The 20179-nt window shown below is 39.7% G+C and overlaps 2 protein-coding genes across 2 annotated transcripts in view; one reads left to right on the top strand and one right to left on the bottom strand.

Annotated features, from left to right (window-relative positions):
* Nucleotides 1–4200, bottom strand: part of LOC125880970 (SH3 and multiple ankyrin repeat domains protein 1-like) — a 54324-nt gene extending 50124 nt beyond the window's left edge. The window contains exons 1-2 of the mRNA XM_049563838.1: nt 3974–4200; nt 3582–3635 (exon numbers count right to left, since the gene is read on the bottom strand). The gene's annotated coding sequence lies outside the window, so the exon portion shown is untranslated. The remainder of the gene's footprint in view (nt 1–3581; nt 3636–3973) is intronic.
* Nucleotides 4201–11696: 7496 nt separating this feature from the next.
* Nucleotides 11697–19834, top strand: LOC125881284 (uncharacterized). Its single transcript, XM_049564371.1, has 8 exons — nt 11697–11818; nt 14429–14467; nt 14651–14869; nt 14961–15245; nt 15369–15647; nt 15753–15974; nt 18902–19009; nt 19086–19834. Exons 1-8 carry the CDS (start codon nt 11779–11781, stop codon nt 19397–19399), a joined length of 1506 nt encoding a protein of 501 aa, XP_049420328.1. The 5' UTR covers nt 11697–11778; the 3' UTR covers nt 19400–19834.
* Nucleotides 19835–20179: the final 345 nt, after the last annotated feature.

Below are 20179 nucleotides of genomic sequence, written 5' to 3'. Positions count from 1 at the left end.
AGGAAGACCCTTTGTTCTTAACTTTATACTTATGACTATTACACTACTTTGTTCCTAAACCAGTAACATTTTTAATTTAGTACCAAGAGGAGAAAAGAAAGCCTGAAGAAACCAGTGTTGTAGTACTCAAGATCAGTCTTTGCCTCAAGACCACTTTTTGAAGGTCCAAGTCTAGGACTCAACCACTATGTCTCTGACATAGAGGACTCAGGATTTTATTTCAAGACTGGTCAAACCCACAATTTTGCAAGATGTTACTTATCTGGGAGTGCTGAACAAAGATGGTTAAGTTGATTTCAGCTCCTTAGTGTTTGTATTTGTTTGCTCAAAGAAAACAGAGGGAAAATCCCAAACATGAAAATTCACCTCTGCAATGCCTTTTGAGTATTTTATCAAGACATTTCTCATGATACCTGTGCCTATGGTTTGCGTGTCTCATATTTTATTGTAAGTATGTCATGCAGTGTGGGACTGTTGGTCTTGACTTGGTCTCAACTCCAATCTCAGTCTTGTCTCGTCTCAGTCTTGATAAACTCTGGACTTAGTCATGACATGGTCTCGATTTAGGTAGTCTTGACTACAACACTGGAAGAAACCCTCAAATACATGTAGTATTTGGTATCAGACGGAACCATCACCTGTTTTTGGAGAGCATCTGTTTAAAGTGAGGTTTGATGTTAGACAGGGAATGCGATGAAGGTATTAAATGTGCATTTTCCATCCAAGATATTTTGTGGAAAGAGTGTTCTTTACACCTGCTCTCCACTTCAGTCACTGCCTCATTACAACCCTAAATTGTGGCAAAAATTACCAGCTACATGGCCACCTGACCCTGCTGGCTTGAAACAGGATGCTCAGCAGCCATGAAGCTGGATTACATCAGCAAATAGAGAAGTTAATGAGGTGAGACTATTACATGGCTTTAGCTAACGGTACATGATCACCCACTGTGCTATATCTCTGTCATCATATGATGTATTACTCTTGTTTTCATGTCATGAGATTTACATTTTTAGGCTCTCACTGAGGTCCTTTTTAAAAGCCCCCAAGTGCATAGTAGTGTTTCCTGATTAAGCCCCTGTAATCAGTGCATCTAAAATCCAGTAGTTGCACTCTGAGCCATCTGCGCAAGAATTAACTTGAAGTTGCGTTCGGAAATTGTAAAGTTAGAGCTATTTCAGTTTTTCATAATGGCGGATGTGTTGCAATTTGGCTGGCTTCTGTTTTCGTGGCTTACGGCAATCCTCCAGATCTTTCCCCTGGGGGGAATCTCTCTGTATGTAATAATGAAAAGCCTGCAGAGTCAGGGGAAACAGCTCTTCTCTCTCGTTCCATCTTAATGAGCACAACAATGAGACTCTGTCAGTTCCACAAATAACAATTAGAAGTTCATTAAAAATCATAGAGGAGGATAATTTTTATTTAAACATGAAATTACTTCTCAAGGTTATTTGATGATGTCACTCTAAATGTCAGACAGAAGGTGGTCTGTGGCATTTCTTTGCAAAGATTTTGCAGTATTTGTCCTTGTGTTAAAGCCTATGAATATGTGTGTGTGCAGTTTGAATGGGCACATGTGTGTGTTGGGTATTTTTATAGCTCCATACAGCTGTAGCCCAGTTTAATACTCCCATGGGACTGATTTAAGGAACATTTTGTTGTGGGTTTTGTATTTCTGCTTCACAGATACAGTAATAGCGTGCAGCTAATAGAGTCAAACTGTATTCCGCCACAGCAGTGAGCTGTCACTGGAAATATTCTCTCAGCGTGTCTGTCTTTTGTCCTACACTCTCTCCATACTGAACCCCAGGGAATTACTGGACCATATAGCATTGTCACATCTGCTACACACACTGGCCTGTGTATCGACTGCTGTTTTCGCAGAGGACAGGACCGGGCAGGAAAGAACAGCATGAGGCAGGACAGGATGGAAGTGGAAATAAGTAGGCAGTGGTGGTGGAATTTTTCTGAATCAGAGACACATCAAGCTTTCTGGCTAATTCAGTGTATTTCTTTCATCTTCCACTCAATTGTTTCATAATCACACTCTGTTTTGGCAATACCCACACATTACGTGTAATCACTCAGTCCCTCTCTGGCATTGATAACGTCACCCGACGTTCTTTGTTCCATTATGATCAATTGTTCTGAGTTTCTTAGGAAGCCATTAATCTTAGTGTGCCCACTCTGCTTTAAATTGCCTCGTTTATTTTCTTCCTATTCCAAATGAATTCTCCCAGGTGTACTTTGCCAATACGAAAATAAGCTTTTAAAGCAGGTATTGCTTGTTGTGCATTACACCGTGCGGAGCAGGTCTTAGGAGGCTCTGCAAAGTCAATTATGTTGTATCTATAGGATGAAAGTGCACAGAGCTGGAGTGGAACACACCAGCACTTAGGTGTGTGTGTGTGTGTGTGTGTGTGTGTGTGTGTGAGTCAGTTCTCTGGGGTCCTTGGAGGGTTTCCACCTTTCCACCATCTGACACCACAGATACTGTGAGCAGGTAACGATTTTGACAAGTTGCTGCTAAAGGTGCGTGTGAACTGTGGGTGTTGATGAGCTCTCGTTTGATTCTGTTAAATGTAATACAATGCTGTAAGTGTCTGGATGGTATTTATACAGGCGTTACATAAACACAGGTTTTACATAAGCACAAGTATGAATATTACTTTCTCCTAACTCCCAGACTGAGATCTACCTTATGTGCATCGATTATTCCCCCATTAATTCTGTGCATGTATCACTGTACAACAACAGGTCATAACCTACTTTGTAACTGTGGGGGAGCGGTTGTAAAATACTGCAATGTACAATTCGGATTCATAATGAACATGGCATAATCTACATGAAAGAGGGTCTTAACTAGGCACAAGGGATTCAATTATGGCCACAGAGTTGGATTCAGCATGAAAGGCTCATTTAGAGAAATGAACTTTTCCACCATCACTGCCCACTGTGTCTAGTCTAGTATAAAATGCCTGGCAGAAATCCTTTTAGTTAGAATGTCACTTTAATGTGTCTTTTTCTAATTTAATGTCCATGATTCACATTAAGAAAACAAATCTTCATGACCTTCATTCAAGCTGCCTTGTGCTGTAAAGCCAATAAAGCTTAAATGCAGCAACAGCAAAAGCACTCTCACTAATAAGTCTTAAAGCTGTTTTGGAGCTATATGTGCAATTATTAAACACTTTTCTTTGAAGGCTCTGTGATTGCTGTAATTCCTTTTCTGTCCCACTTTGCTCTCCCTGCCCACCTACATAAAACATGGGAATCAGACCTGAGAGGACGTGTACCCCACTCTTGCTGTCACAATTTCAGCAGCGCCCACTTCTTTTTGTAAAGCGCTTGTGACGCTCACCCTCACGCACCTTGCTGCTTAAGATAATTTCCTCTTTGTGTTCCCAATACTTCTAAAAGCATGTCTTTTATATTATAGTGCACACACACATTTCATATTTTTTGTATCATATACACTTCACATTACTTTGATTGTGAGATACACACAGCAATTATTATTCAGGTTATTCAGTTTCTACCAAAAAGGAGAGTATAAATAAACATTAAAAAAAAGTAAATACCTTTTAGTCTGCAGTTCAGGCTGTGTTGCTCCTCGTTGTATCCGCAGTGACCTCCTTCATAAACCACAAAGAGAGTAAAAAAGGGGGCCGGGATTAGAAAACGAGAAAAAGATCCAGCTGATAAAATATAGATGAGGAAAAACAAGAAAAATTTATTTGCTTTTTCTCTTTCAAAATCACATTTTCATGCCTTCTAGTCTTTAAATGTGCATCGGTGTGAGCCAGCCTGAGCCACTGTACTGTGCAGCCTCTCTTTCTGTTTTTCATTCACACACACTCTTTCACCTACTCTATGCCCTGGTATAGCCGTCTCTCTCACTCTCTCCCTCTCCATGACACACACACACATTCATGCACTCTCTCTCCACTGTGGCGTGCTCTCGCTCTCTTACTTCAGCTGTTAGAATGATCCCTCTCCTTCGTTCTCCTTCCTCTCTTTGTACTTCCACTGTGTACTGACTCTTCACCATCCATCTGTCACTAGCTCTCTCTGCTTTCTTTTTTCGCGCCCAAGTGCTCTTCTATTCAATTATCCCCAATTTTCTTCATTACTCTCTCCCTCTCTGTCTTTTTTGTTTCTCACTGTTCCAACACAGACCAGCCTCTCCTCCCTTTCTCGCTCATTATTTCAGTCACCCCATCAATCAAACGCACTCACACTCGTCCCATGATATGTCTCCCTCCCCTTTATCTTTCCCTGTCTCACACATACAGTGGATGGATCCAGACCACCTCTTTGTCCCCCATGTGTCTTTGATGCTGAGAGTTCATCATAGATTAAAAAACTGCTTTTCCAGACTGACAATTTCCATTCATAAAATCTGGTTTTATGCAGCAGAAATAAAAGATGATGACAGATATTGCATCTACATTGGGGAACAGTGCAACGTTCACGAATCTGCCAAGAAGGTGACCCGCTCACTGGTCTGACTTTGAATGAACTTGGAGGAATGATGCACTGTTTACTGTCATTTAAAAACGCTCTATTTACCTAAATCCCTTAGACAGACATACAAAAACACATTTTCTCAGCTACCCCTTGTGGCATCTTGCCATGCAGACGTTTCTGTTTGTATTAGGTAGGGTTTTGAAACACTCGCTGCTGGGATTTCTGTCCAAATCCCAGCACAGTGGGGCTGAATAGCATTTTCTTTGTTGTGCTCAACCGTATGAAAAATTACATTTGAAAGACTGAACAGCAACAGAAACAATGCCCCAGTTAGTCTGGGTGATCCACAGCCCTCACCCTACTCTCATAGTGCTTGGGGTGAACTCGCCTTTAAAACATACACTAATAAATCTGGTGGGAAGGCTGCAATTTTTTTTAAAAGATAGTAATGTGACAGATCACTATCAGAATTACACTGCTTGGCTTACTGAGGGTGCTACAATTTAAAGGAGAAGTCCAGTAAGCCAAGCAGTGTAATTCTGATAGTGATCTGTCACATTACTATCTTTTAAAAAAAAGATAGTAATGTGACAGATCACTGTCACAGTGTAATTCTGATAGTGATCTGTCACAGTACTATCTTTTAAAAAAAAGATAGTAATGTGACAGATCACTGTCAGAATTACACTGCTTGGCTTACTGAGGGTGCTACAATTTAAAGGAGAAGTCCAGTAAGCCAAGCAGTGTAATTCTGATAGTGATCTGTCACATTACTATCTTTTAAAAAAAAGATAGTAATGTGACAGATCATTAAAATACAGTGTATTCTGATAGTGATCTGTCACAGTACTATCTTTTAAAAAAAAGATAGTAATGTGACAGATCACTGTCAGAATTACACTGCTTGGCTTACTGAGGGTGCTACAATTTAAAGGAGAAGTCCAGTATTTTGAACTTTGAGCCCCATTTCTGGGTTGTTCATGATGAAATAGAGTAGTTAAGACCAAAAAAGTGCCAATTGCTCAATTTGGCTTTGGCTTTCCCCTGCCTGGCTTAATACTGCTGCCTATGGCCATGTGCGAACCTGTCCTAAAACCACCCGAAACGTTCGTTTTCAAAGCCATGAAACTCAACTCTGGTCAGTGGTGTTCGGTGATGTTCTGACACAAAAATCGTAGCAAACTGTGGTTTCCGTGATGATTTATTTGACATTTTGTCTAATCCATTGCTGTTCTATAGGAAGCATCATTGTCCGTTGGTAGTAATCCGCCACCGGAAACGGAAAGGGGGTTGTTTACGACAAGGTTGTAGTCATCCTAGTCTTTTAGCTCAGCGAAAGTGCCAGCTCAACAGTGCTGTGTGCGCTCCTGAAGGAAGAACGAGAATGAATGAAAAAGTTTTGTAATAAGTTTAAACAACTGCACAATGGATTACCTTTGCAGTATACATTGCAATGGTTTCCTGCCGGTTGGCGACACCCACGTATAAGAGCATTATCACCATCAAGTGGGCTGAACCGTATAATGCTTCAGGGTCAAACGAACGACCAAGGGGAAGTTTACACACGGGTGTGAGGCAGCTGAAAAAAAGTTCGACAATCGAGATGAATACCGAAAACACGGATGGAAACCACAGTTTGCTACGATTTTTATGTCAGAACATCACCGAACACCACTGACCACTCGGTGAGTTTCATGGCTTTGAAAACGAACGTTTAGGGTGGTTTTAGGACAGGTTCACACATGGCCATATGCAGCAGTGTTAAGCCAGGCAGGGGAAAGACAAATTCTCCGAAAATGAGCAATCATCACTATTTTGGTCTTAACCACTCTATTTCATAATTTACAACTCAGAAATGGGGCTCAAAGTGCAAAATACTGGACTTCTCCTTTAAGTTTAAAATTGTAACTCTTATACAGGAAGTCCTGACAAAACACATGGACAAACCTGATGCAAACACTGTAACTTCAAGCAAGGCAACTATCAAATGTGCTTTACATGTAAACATTAACTACACAGCAGAAAAGTGAATATTAAAATACACAAACTAATATAACAAAAACATGTTACAATGTTTCAATCATATTTATGTTTTTTTGTACCTCTATATCTTATCTTAGCACTTTAGACCTCTGTGTGATCTTAAGGTTCATACAGTATTTACAGAAAGAAACATACCTTCACAGGCCTTTCATTACTTCCTTGTTTTAAAATCTACATACCAATGACCTTAACTATGGTGTGTTCTCTATAGATTGGGATATACTTAAAACTAACAGTTGTTACAACAAGTCATCCAACCACATCTGAAGGCAAAAGTGTGTCTAGATGTTCATCACAACCACTCTGCCATTGCAGAGCAGGTCAAGAGGTGATTATTGATCAAAAGAGGGTAACAGCACCTTAACGGTGGATGTTCTTCCCTTGAAGATATTCATGGTGTTGTTCTAGGTTGAATGCTCAAAAACAGCTTTGCATAGCCAGACCGATCTCAACACGGAGCAAACACCAGAGAAGGGTCTGGATGAACCCATCATAATTACGCACTATGGAAAAAACTGTCGTGGGCAGTGCTAAGCCCAGAATGCTGCATCAATACCCTTGCAAAATAGTGATGGCAGATGGTGGAAGGGGAAGGAGAATTCTGTCTGAAATAGGTGTCCAGTGGCAGGCGTATACGCACAGTCTACATCCTGCGCGTCAAACTAGCTTGAGAGTAATGGAGGAAAGAAAATAAAAGCTTAAGAGAGACGTTTCAGACCTACCTACCGTATAAAGTGGGTGTAAGTGTTGGATTGTTGGTTTCAACAGGTTAAAGAAATAGGTAGATCTAGACCATTGAAATGGCTTGGTGGGAGATGGTTTCAGACACTGTTCAACAAGCACTTTGGTTGAAATATACTGATCCGCTAGTAAAATGTGAACTAAATTATGGAGAGTTGATGCTTTGTGGGAGTGTTAGTTAACAAATACACCGACTGGACTGATTGTTCTGTTTTGTTTATGTTTCAAAGATTATTATTATGGCATTTTTGCCACTATTAGATAGTGAACATGACAGGAAACATTGCAGGGAGAGAATGAGAGGTACAGTATGAGACACACATTGCAATTATGTGGTATTGGCCTTAAAGGTGCAATATACGATATTCAGAGTCTGGATCGGGATTGCCTGCACATGGGTGCACCTCTGACATCACAAACAAACATGGAGGTGGCTGAGCTGAAATGCTGCTAATGAGCACCAACAGTGCAAACAATGACAACAGGGTCAACACAGCTAACACTGTTAACCCGGAGATGAACTGGATATTGGGGGTATTATGCTTCTGTGTCACTGCTGTCGCTGCTGTCGCACCGCAGTGGGTTGGATTATTAAGTGAATTTTCCTTGTGTTGGCTAAAGGTAATATAACACAGGGCTGCGTCAGGTCATGTTCAGGTCAGATGCAAACCTAACAAGCAGAAGGTCAAAAACTGTTTCCTAAAGCCCAACAGTTCAACTCTCTTCTCAGACCAGTCATCCCTCGGAGAAACAAAGTTGAACTAGCAGGCATTAGGAAAAAGTTCATGACCTACTCCTTGGCTAGAAGAGGAATGATGAAACCTCAGAACAACAACTCATTGGTCGGGGTGTCTGGTGGCTCAGTGGTTAAGTCAGATACAGTATAACCTCAATGTCCTTGGTTCAAGTAGGAAATGTTTGCTCATGTCATATCCAATACGCATACCAATAAACTAACAGAAATAACCTACACCTTAAATAGGAAATGATTTAGATATTTAGTATTGTTAAAGTTTGACGTGTGTGATGATACTGAGTAAGTTTATATAATAATCATTACTGCGTTTATACAGTTGGAGTGTTAAAAAAACTGGCTGTATTCTTGCTTTATGGTTGTTTTTAGAGCCCATCAAATGGAAGGATGGAGGACAGAGGAAGGCGAGCTGGGCTGAAATACATTAATGCACACAATAGTACGCTCTGTACACTCTGTATCCTGCCGTATCCCGCCTCTTAAGGACTACATGATACCTGCATTGTAACCCTTGATAAGAGCTCTAGTGGGTGCTCTCCTTTAATGGTGCACCACTCCATGGTGTGTATTCACCTCACTTTCCATCCTACCATCGCTGCCTTTATTGCCCAATGTCCTTATTGTGAGAATGAGAAACTAGCTTTCCTCCTGCTTTCTGTGTGAACGCCTCTCATGCCACAGGCAAGGAGAGAAAAGTGGGTCACGGGCAGACGGACCATACAGTAGTAAGAATATGCTGGCTAGGGTTTTTATTTTTGTTTTTTTTTTTTCCCTGATTTTGGTGTTTTAATGAGTGCAGTCACTCTGCTTACACTGAAATAGAGTCAGAAGAAAAAGGAAAACAAAAGCAGAAGAAGAGATGGTAGTAGAGGGCAGGAGGAGAAAAAAAACTATTGATTTATGAAATCGAAGCTGTGAAGCACAAAGAAGGTATTGCTTTAAATCACTGGCCTGAAACATAAAAATACGTCTTAAGTTTTTAGAGCTAACACGCCAACAAAATTTATACTAATCAAACAATACAATCACATTTTGAGATTCACAACTTGTGATCTCTGCACTCACAGACCGGTTTGCAAATTCACAGCCCTAAATACAGTTTCTCTCTTAAAATTGCAATTTTTTTAATATTATATGATGTACAATAAAGCATTTTCTTACTGTACAGACACAGACAGTGACATTCAGGCTAAATCCTGCTGTAAGGCCTCATTCATGAAAATGTTCTCAGGGAAAACCGATGCAGTGCTGGACTCTGGTGGCCATTTCATGTAATTGAAACAGAGACCCGAAACTATTTTTTGAAGGTGAGCAATGAAGCAGTTCTCAGAATGTCGCTCCTTTTTCTCCCCCGCCTTGTCAGACATGCGTTTCTGCAACATTCGCTGTGAAAAGACAGTTCCTAGAAGGTAGTTGCAGAAATCGTGTTTCAACACTGATCTGTTTTTATCTTCCTCTTTTTAATCTGACATCTGACAATCATAATGTGTAACGACAAAACAAATGAAACTGAAGAGACATTTTACTTTAGAAAAAGAATTTGGCTCTTTTTCGTTTTATGAATTGGTGTTGCTAAGTGTTGCTGAGGACAGTAAGTCAAAAATGTCCCTACTGGACAAAATGAAACCTTTGATTCTGAGAAACATGACAGCAAAATAGGAACAGCACATTTTGTTTTGTCATGTGTCACACCAAGCGAATGTGAGCTTTGAGACAGCTGCATTTAGTTTGCCTGACAGGAGAATTCACCGATCCTTTGACGCTATTAATTTAAGTTACTTAGCTCGTATGTAACATTTTTTAGGTGCAGGAGAGAAGTCTGTTAGTTTTAAGTTAGTGTATTTAGAATTTGGTCTTCTTTCCCACGTTCTAGAAAAGCAGAAGTCTTTATTTTCAGAAATCAGCATTAGGTCAGTCAACACCAAAAACCCACAGTGTCCTAAAATGACCTGCAAGTAAATAACTCATTATAAAATGCTGTGTAAAAGTGTTAGATCACTATTCTTTTTAAAACCTGATCTAGGTGCCCATAGTACATAAGGGTTCACAACATCTCATCTGATCTGTGCACCGATAAAAAGCAATTGTCACACACTGGTTGATGTCATGCAATTTTAAAAAGCGTCTACATTTTGTTTTCCTCTTTTAGCCTCGCTGTCTGTTGGATTCACACCCCATCTTAGCACTGTGGTGTCAGCAGCCACAAAGAACTCAACACAACCCATGTGGTTTCTGCTTTTGATCTGTATAAGGGTTTAGCCATTTGATTCGATAAACATCTGTGACAGTTTCTCCTTCCTTTCTCAGAAACATTTTACACAGAAACCAAAAAAGTAGGGGGTAGCTTTAAAATATATATTACAACAATCGCAACATAACTGACTTAAGCCATCTTGATCTTACATAATGCTGAATGTTGAGTTCCTGCATCCATAGATATCTATCATTTATTGTTTTGATCCACTACCAAGCAGCACTGTGATAGTTCAGGTTTGGTGCCAGAGTTGTTTATGGTCCATTTATCATCCAATCAGATATGACCATCTGTAAGACCAGATGGTCTATATGTAAATTTGGCATTTACTTCATCTGTTTAGACCTCTGAGCGCTGCATCTTTGCAACAACACCACTGCCTGCCCACTTAACTCTCTGCACCCTCCCCACTTCCAGTATCATGACAAAAAAAAAACCCCACCAGAAAAGGCTATTTTTAGGACTCTCTCAGAGGCGTAAACATACATTGCACATAATAATATTAACAAGACCAAAACTTCCAAGTAATGTATGTCTTACTGAGTCAACACGGCTACCACAGGCTTATCCAAACGCTGAGAAAAATGCCCTCTGTATCCAAAAGGTCAATGTTTGCCAGTCGCCAGTTTAAATGCTACAATAAGGTGATAGTCATCAACTGATACAGCTGGGATGTGTCATGTGGTTGCATCATATTACCAGGTTTTTGCATTTAATTAGAAATGAATCACAGGAACTGGAAAAAAACAGAAACTGCAAGATGGAAATTATAAGTTTAAGGTGTCAGTTGCAGCAGACACATCTCTTTGTGAGGCTTGAAGAACTCTTTTTAAAGTTTATAAGGGTCAGCTTTAACTCTGGAGGACTTGCTTCATCTTTCAAATCTTTATTATCACTACTATTGTTTAAAGGATTCAGGCCCTAAATTTGAATGCAACACCAAAGTTCTACTCTTTCTCCTGTCTTGTTCTGTCTGTGGCTTTCATGCAACCTCTCGAAACTCCATATCGGCCTTGTTTACTGAGTGAGTTGAACTATTGTTTCCCATACAAAAGAGGGCTTGCTTTTGTCCTCATTTGAGTCTCTTGTTTGCCATCTCAGTTTAGCTGAGGTTCTCTAAATATAGACCTTTGATTTAACCATTAGCTGTCTTTAGTTCCAATTTGCTTTTAAGCCACAGGGGTTTCTGCAGTGTTAAGTGAGCCTCTTTTTTCACTGCTTTTCTGTTAACCCTTGTACTGTAATTAGTGCTACAAGTGAGTCAGCATATTATATATATATATATATATATATATATATATATATATAAAGAAATATTCTTAGTGAGGGGACGTATACTTACAGTTGATACTGGAGAATACAGAAAACATTTCTTACTGGGTTTTTTTTGCAACACTTCTGATCTTGGCTCAGCCCCAGTTGCAACTTCCTCAACACGACTTAAAAAAGCCAGTTACCGTGTGGTCACTTGTCAGCACCCAGTCATTTTTCTTTCTCTTGTCTGTGCTACTCTGACATGACCATGTGGGGAATGAAACATCTGCTGATCGTGTCAGGTAAGAGGGATCCAATGAAATATGGTAATATGAAAAATTCAACAAATACATGTTAAAGTTTTGCCTACATTAAAATCACTGAGGTGCCTTTAAGCAACTCACTTAACCCTGTGTGGTAACAGATCGGTGTGAGAGCAGGGGAGTATCATCTGTAAACAGGACGAATAAGGGTTAAAACAAAATCAGAAAATTAGTACATTTTGTTTTAAAAAGTGGGATAATATATAGACATTCATCTTAAATAATAGAAATAAGTATCTGAAGAATATAATTTGTTGGTTAACGGGTGACTCTAAACGTGTGAATGTGAGCTCAAATGGTTGTCTGTCTCTGTATGTCAGCCCTGTGATAGTCTGGCAACCCGTTCAGGGTGTGACCCACCTTTCGCCTAATATCAGCACCCCCGTGACCCCTAACAGAATAAGTGGTTACAGAAATGAATAAATGTGTGATTAGTATTCTTAGCCAGAAGACGTCAGTTTACTGAATAACTAAATGTAAGCACAAATTACAATCTCAAGTTGACAAAGTATACACTTATGCAGATGCATCTAGATGCAGACATTTGCTTTATACTTGTGAGCAGGGCTGAAAATTAACTTTTTGGCTCACCGGCCAAGGGGACTGGTAGATGAAAATATCCACCAGCCAAGCATATTTTGTACCAGCCAAAATAATGAGTTGCCTTTTTCTGCCACATATACATTTGTTTCAGTACTTTTTATTGAGATAATACAGTATTATGTTGAATACAAGCTTAAAGGAGAGGCCATGAGTGAAATTTGAAGCAAAATTAGTGTAATATTATCGAGTTTTGAGCTCAAAATTCCATTTGCACTTTGTACTTCAAACATTTGTACTTCAAACATAACAGTAATTTACAGTAACATAGTAGGCTATGTGACACTTGCTGCGTTCATGGTCATAGATGTTCTCCAACTTCATCGTTTTGTTACCGATGACAAACCAGTTGTTGTTGCGTTTTTTTTCTTTAGCATATTGCCGGCATACATTACAGTTCATTACTACATGAACAGAGCGCCAGTCTGCTATTAGCCACTGTCAAATAGCTATTATATATAATTTATTACATTACTATTTTGGTACAAACATTTACCCGCCAATGTGGCAGAAAGCCTTCCGAGATTTAGTCGCCAAATGGAAAATCTACCCGCATTTGGCTCTTGGCAGGTGTTCATTTTCAGGCCTGCTTGTGAGGATACTGTACTGTCATTTACATTAATTCTGGGGGCCTGCACTAGGATTAGGTGTTAGGATTAATTTAAAACAGTATCAATAATTTCAAATACGAAGCATTTATTCATCCGTATAAGAAAATTGTTTAGTATAATATCCGAAATTAAAACTGTATTCTTTTACATTTAATGATGTGTATAACCAGGCATGCAAATAAATAGGCGGAGATGAAAATTACACAAATTCCATGACAAACTGTATCAAAACAATTAAAATAACTCCAACTGTTTTCTATATATTTGTGGATAATACTTTTTTCAATTTTACATTTTTCTGCCCAACGTTGTTATTTTCTCTCTCTTTTTTTATTATATATAAAATAATTAAAATAATTAAACAAGTACCATCTACACATCTGCTAAACATTTTTTATAGAATTGTGTATATTGATTATAATAAATCATTAACTCTAATAAAAGGCACAGATATTTGTTAGTAATTTCTACATAATACTCACATATGTACAGAATTCATAAAAGTATTCCATTGAAAACATGCAAGATATTTTTAGTTACTTATTGAAAATCAATTATTTTGTTGCAATATTTTTCTGAGAAAACATCACTATAGTCTTTATTAATTATTGTTTGTTATTATTTATTTATCTATTTATTAATTGTTGTTGTAATTATTATTATAACACCATCAGGACAAAAGTTTTCTAGAAGCTGTAGAATAATTTTTGTGCCAGTTAATGTGTCTTTTTTAATGATTTAAATTCACTGCATTATAAAGTAAAGGTAAAGCAAACTAATATGCTGCAAAACAACACATACTGTGTAAATTATATATATTTCATTTATTTTGGAGTAACGCGACAATGTAATACTGTGGTACGTAAAACCTAATTTCCATTGTTGTTTCTACACCGTAGATGTCCTTTATCCTTAATTATATAATTAAATGTTCAAACAAATAATCTGTGTTTTTTTTAAGTATATTGATATACTATAAAAATTATGGATGAAATAAAAAAGTAAATATTTAACAAAAATGTTTGAATGACAAATAACTACAGAGTGAAAGGAATACAATGTTCTGTGTAGTGAATTCAGCTTTACAGGTCTTGAACTTTAATATAATAATTATTATTATACTAATGGAAAAAATTTAATTAAAACTTGATTTTATTTTGTTTTACTAACTTATCACTTCAGATTGAATTGAACAGCTGTGTAGCTTCCTAGACTAAACAAAACGGCACCACCTACAGAAACCTTAACTGTGTTAAATGAAAATTCATGAAATCCATGAAAAGACACCACAGTGGCAGTGATTAATCAACAGCGTATAATTAGCCATGACAGACTTTCTTTCTATGAAAGAATAACTTTTTTTTTTATTTTGTTACAGTGTTTGTGCTCCTGGCAAGATGTCAGCAAAAGCCACAAGGTAATCAGTGTTCACACATGTGCAAAGGCGTCAGTCCTCCACCTTCCCTCTATTATTTCTCCGGGGTGTAAAATGTCAATAAGGTCGCAGCAAAACCATGTACAACAGCCCCCTCTTGTAATGACATAATCTGGGCCAACTCAAAGACTTTACTGTATGCCTTTTTTTATTCTGCCTCCTTAGTTACTGTGTCACCCACACTCAAGCAGATCTTCTCTGGGGACTTGATTTTTCTGAGCTGCGACAACAGTGGAAGCAGTGTGAAATGGTACGTCGACAGCCAGGAACAACAGCAGACGAACAAAATCTGGAAGATAGGAGTTGCTTCACCTAGGCACTCAGGCTCGTATCAATGTGAGAGCAATGGGCAAAAGAGTGACAAGGTTTCCATTAACGTCCTGGGTGAGTATTTAAGTTCAAACTCTCAAAGGTGTAAAAGGAGATACATGAATCCATACACATATTTGTATTATTTGTTTCCTTTACCATTCAGATTACGTTCCAACTGCCTCACTCACCATCAAGATAGGCCAACCAGTGGTGCAGACGGGAGGTTCAGTTGTCCTGCAGCTTGACAATGAGGATGGTCTGCAGGGATGGAAGTGCTGGGTCTACAGGGGAAAAAGACCAGAGGGGACAAAAAGGATTGCGCTGAGGTTGAAAAATGACAGTGTGAGTGTCGACTTTCAATCCAAGAGCCTGGAAATCCCAGAGACCGTTTTCTGGTGCTCTGATAATGGGCAAGGCAGAAGTAACCAAGTCATCATCAGGACTTCAGGTAGGCTGACTGTTATCTTAATACTTTGTAATACAAAGTAAAGGGGAGCTGCAGATTCTCCTTTCACAGTGTTACATTATTAGATTTATTAACATGTCCAAATCATTCTTCATCTTCTTTCAGAGAAGGAAATATCACTGGAAATGTATCCTTTCCCTGCCGTAGTTGGGGAGAGTCTGAGCCTGAGGTGCCTTGCCTGGGGCACAAATCAAATTAGAAGCACTGTTTTCTACAAAAACAATACAGTCCTTCGGGGAAATGATAGTCCTACCCACAAAATCCCTGAAGTGACAGAATCTACAAGTGGAAGCTATCGGTGTAATGCCATCTTCAAACACAAGGCGCACACTGATGGGCCCCTAAGCAATGTGACGTCTGATGATCAAGATGTGTTTGTCCAACGTATGTCAGTTTCCCTCTCATATGCAAAACCGTATGCTTCACACATGCATTTTGTTTTTCCAGTAGACATCTTGTTATGTCTGTCTCCTTATTTGTCCTTTTCAGTGCCTCCTATGAGGGCATTTCTCTCTGCAAACACTGGCATGTCGTGCTCTTGTCCAAAATGTCCCAATGAGAAGTCCTTTCGCTGGTACTACAAGAAGCCTGATGAGCCATGGGCACTTATGGATTCTGGCAAGAACTTCATGAAGCCGAAAGAGGGTGGTACTTACGCCTGTAGAGCTGTGTGGGCAAGCGGGAGGACTTTACTCAGCAACAGTCACGTTCGTGAGTTCCTGCTTTTGTTCCTGCTAACAGCCTTTAACATTGTCTTCCTTTACCTTTACATATTAATAAACATTAACTTAACTCATCACGAGTACCAGCCAGTTTTTGAGAGCAGTTGTATACTGTATTTTGTTACCATGGAGGGACCTTCAAAGTTTAAAAAAGAACCCTGGTGATGTATTGGCAGTTATCTCACCGTTAATTTTCTCCTGAATTGTCAATCTTAAAATTACATTTCTGGGTCCAACATCTACTTTAATGACTTTGGGACAAAGTAATCAGTCATAATCTGTGCTCACGTTCCCTTCTCCAATTGGAGTGAAAAGACACAGGACGAGCACTAGTCTCCTGAAGGGGTGGTGCAATGGCGAAACCATGTAACACAGACAAAGGAAATGATTCTAAAGTGAGTTGTCTCAGTTTATCAACAGTCTCTGGCATTTAGCAGGCAGGGATGGTCTTAGAAGTGATGCAATAGGGTTGGATTATGGGGACTGCACGATCCAGTATTTTTGGAGCTTAACCCATGCTATGGACTCCAAGTCGGGGTATCGCTGCACCTGTGGCATCAATTTTGATTATTTTTAAAGCCACTCTTGTACGCCCTTCAACTTTATGGCAGCACAATACTAAATAGCTGGAGTACCCCTTTAAGTAAGTTAAACCCATGCAACTCTACCTTGCTGTAGATAATTTGGCCTGCTGGAGCTCTGTTTGCTTCCACATATTGCTCTGAAAATTCATAGATCAAAGTGTTCTTTTTTACAAGTCCCCCAGAAAGTGCATCCAGCTTTGAGGCTGAAGTTTTGTTTTTGGCCAAATAGTAGAATTACATCCATCAAGTGATGCCATGTGGCCAAAAAGACTTTAACAGGCTCACACTGCAAACAAGATGTCTATAAATCTGTGGATACTTTCTTTGAGTGTCACAAACCCCGTGAAATGAATTGTTTCTGTACATTCAAACCAGAGCTTCCAAAGAGGCAAAGTCTCTCGCGGACGCCCAAGAAGCACGACTGTCAAAAATATTTGTGGCAGCTTTGGTCGCTCATCACATGAATCACTGAACGTTCGATCGTGCTTGTCAATTTAAAGGAGCTGCAAAGTGGACTACTGGCTTGAAAGCAGCGTGGTTGCTGCTTGCTGTTGTCTAGTCAAAAAGCTCATAGTTGGCCTACAGAAAGTTTTGTTTGATCAATGAAAACAGAAAAACGTATGTCATCCCATTCAAACCAAGCAAGGAAGCCTTGCATGCTACGTTGCAACATTAGCCTGCAATTCTCTCCTCTATTACTAACACGACACACTTTAAAACTCACCAGACCAACTAACTACGTCCACGACGCGGTCCCAAGCCTCATTCTTTTTATTTTGGTCTCTGTAACCGAACAGGGACACATTATAAAGGACTGAGTGGGCGCGAATGTAAGTAATAAACTTCTCGCAGGGCTCGACAGTGCGAGCGTTTCACTCACATTTGCGACTAAAAATAGGTGTGTGCGAAAAAATATTTAGGGGCACATGTGCGCATAAAAAAATCAGCCGAAGCAGCCTATATTTTTGTCATTAAAAAAATAAAAAAATAAAAAAATGATAATCTAACCACAAATGTTGGAGGAACTCTAGCCGCCTTCCCTCTTCCCCGTGTGACACGGTTATGGGCGGTTTTCCAAGCCACTGTCGGCACAATGAATATAAGTCCCACTGTCAGCAGGGTGGAAATAAGTCAATGTGTGGAGGAAAAGCCTGCTCCGTTCTCCCCGCAGTTAGGGACCGTTCGCCACGGTACCGCTGCGGGGCAGGGTGGAAATAAAGCCCTTTTCACACAGAGCGCGCAAAGCGCAGACCTCCGCTGATGAACCGACGAACCCATTCATTGTGTATGTGCTACCGCGGCTCCTGAACAAGCCTGTACTCCCCCAAATCCTGTCTGGCACGCTTTGCTCTCTGCTTGCTCTGTGCCCTACCCTGCGGTGGACACTGCGAAAATCGCGCTTTATGTGAAAGAGGCTTAAGTCCTGCAGAGTTTCAGAGGACCTGGAGAATGTTTTAGGATAGTAATAACATTATATAAGATAATCATATTGCAAAGATAATATAGTCCTATATAAGATAATAACAGTAAAGACAAAATTAAATTGCAATACTTTTTCAAAACTTGATGATTTTACCTTTCTGTACATTTTGTATACAAATTCATTAAATTTGCTTGTAAATGTCTATTTGCATCACGTTTATTACGGAAAACACATTATTTGATCAATTTACATTGTGCCCCTAAAGTTCTTTGTGCGCTCCTTACTTTTTCAACTTAGGAGCACATGTGCTCCTTGGGAAAAAAGTTAGCGTCAAGCCCTGTCTCGATATCCATTGTCGGAACAAGTGTGCCGTAGGAACCAAAGTTACATGGCTTGTTCTCTGGGACCCGCTTCATCGAAGCACGTCAGCATTCCAATTGGTTATTGCTGAACCGTACCAGAGCTCATTACCATAAAGTTAAACTAGTTTTAACTCCCCTCTGGAACTTCCGGTCACTTGGTCGCCCAAGACACGCAGCTGACGACCACGTCGCCCAAGTCACCCAAGTTACTCAAGTTGCCAGGCTCTCATTGAAAATGAATGACTTCTCTCTTCTGATGTGTGGGCGTGAATGATTAAGCTGAGAAGCCGCCCATGTTTCACTTTCTCACATCGCCCAAGCCATGAGTTGCACATGTGCGTGCGCTGCAGATGTTACACAATGTCAATCATGCATGAAATTTCACTGGCGTTTTAAATCGGCACATTTTAGTCACGGTCGATCACGTGAAAACCGGCCTCATTCCGAGCACTGCTGATTAATCGGTGTAAGTCTACAACTAATATGAACTATCACTTAGTCACAGTCACAAGGATTTTATGTAACATATGTTCTGTCTCTGTTTCAGATCGACCTATAATCACATCCATTCTAATAGGTGTGATCGTCGTGGTGGTAATCCTATTTTTAGTAGTGGTGCTTATTTACAGATACTATAAGAAGAGAAATACCACAGGTGAGTAACTATTACTAGTTTTCTACTTTTGTAAGCACACAAAAGGCATCATATAGCACTTCTTTTTTATTTTTAGGACCAATCTACGAGGATATGCCGCTGAGGTCACAAGACAAAGGTGATGACCAATATGAGGGGCTGCAGATGGGTGCCCAAAGGGAGGGCGAGTATGACACCCTTAACCCAGAAGCACCGGGTAGAGAGAAGAAAGAGGGCCAATATGAAGCACTGAAGAAAGAGGGGATGACAAGTGGGGAGTACGACACTGTGAAGATGGAGGGGGCAGTTGGAGGAGAGTCAGGGTATGAAGCACTGAAGAAAGAGGGAATGAAAGAGGGGGTATACCACACCCTGGGGATGGAGGGGGCAGAAGGAGGAGGGAGGGTATGAAGCACTGAAGAAAGAGGGGATGAAAGAGGGGGTATACCAAACCCTGGGGATGGAGGGGGCAGAAGGAGGAGGGAGGGTATGAAGCACTGTGTATTCCTCAGCGCTGATCCTGTCAACTATTTTTTCCAACCCCTACAGTCATCATACAAAGGCTATACTACCACTAACATCATTATATACTTTTTCCATGATAATGACTCTGCTTTTTTAAAAGGCTTTTTCCAATGTGTTAAGTAAATTAAGTGCTTCATCAAACTATATGCAAAAAGATGATGAGGAATGGTCTCATGATTTACAACTATACAGGTTCTGCTTTTGCATTCATATGTAACAGCACTTTATATTCCAGTGTGATGATCAGATATCTTCTCTTGCCGTGCAAATGCAGAGCAGCATTTCCTGTTGTATTTCATGTGCTGAAATAAAGCTATTTTGATTGCATTTGGTTGTGGTTTGTACAATCACATAGTCACAACATTTATATTTTGATGAGCCTCTGGATGCCTTTCTAACTTCAACCATCTAATGCCAATGAAGTTGTGAGGAAAAGACTTTATTACACACACAGCCCAGATGCAATTTCTCAAATGTTTATGAGGCGGAGGTGAAGATAACTTTCAAACAAGCAGACAAAACTGGTTCTTGGACAATATCTAGAAAGGTAACGATACTGGTCAGTTCAGAAACAAGAGCATGGACCTAACTTCTGGGGAATAAAGTAAAGTAAATAGGACTGTATGCTTAGCATTATATTGTTGGTTGCTTTTACTGAAACATTTT

This window comes from Epinephelus fuscoguttatus, linkage group LG20 (genome assembly GCF_011397635.1).
Source record: "Epinephelus fuscoguttatus linkage group LG20, E.fuscoguttatus.final_Chr_v1".
Classification (NCBI taxonomy): domain Eukaryota; kingdom Metazoa; phylum Chordata; class Actinopteri; order Perciformes; family Serranidae; genus Epinephelus; species Epinephelus fuscoguttatus.
This window is presented reverse-complemented; position numbering and strand designations above follow the sequence as displayed.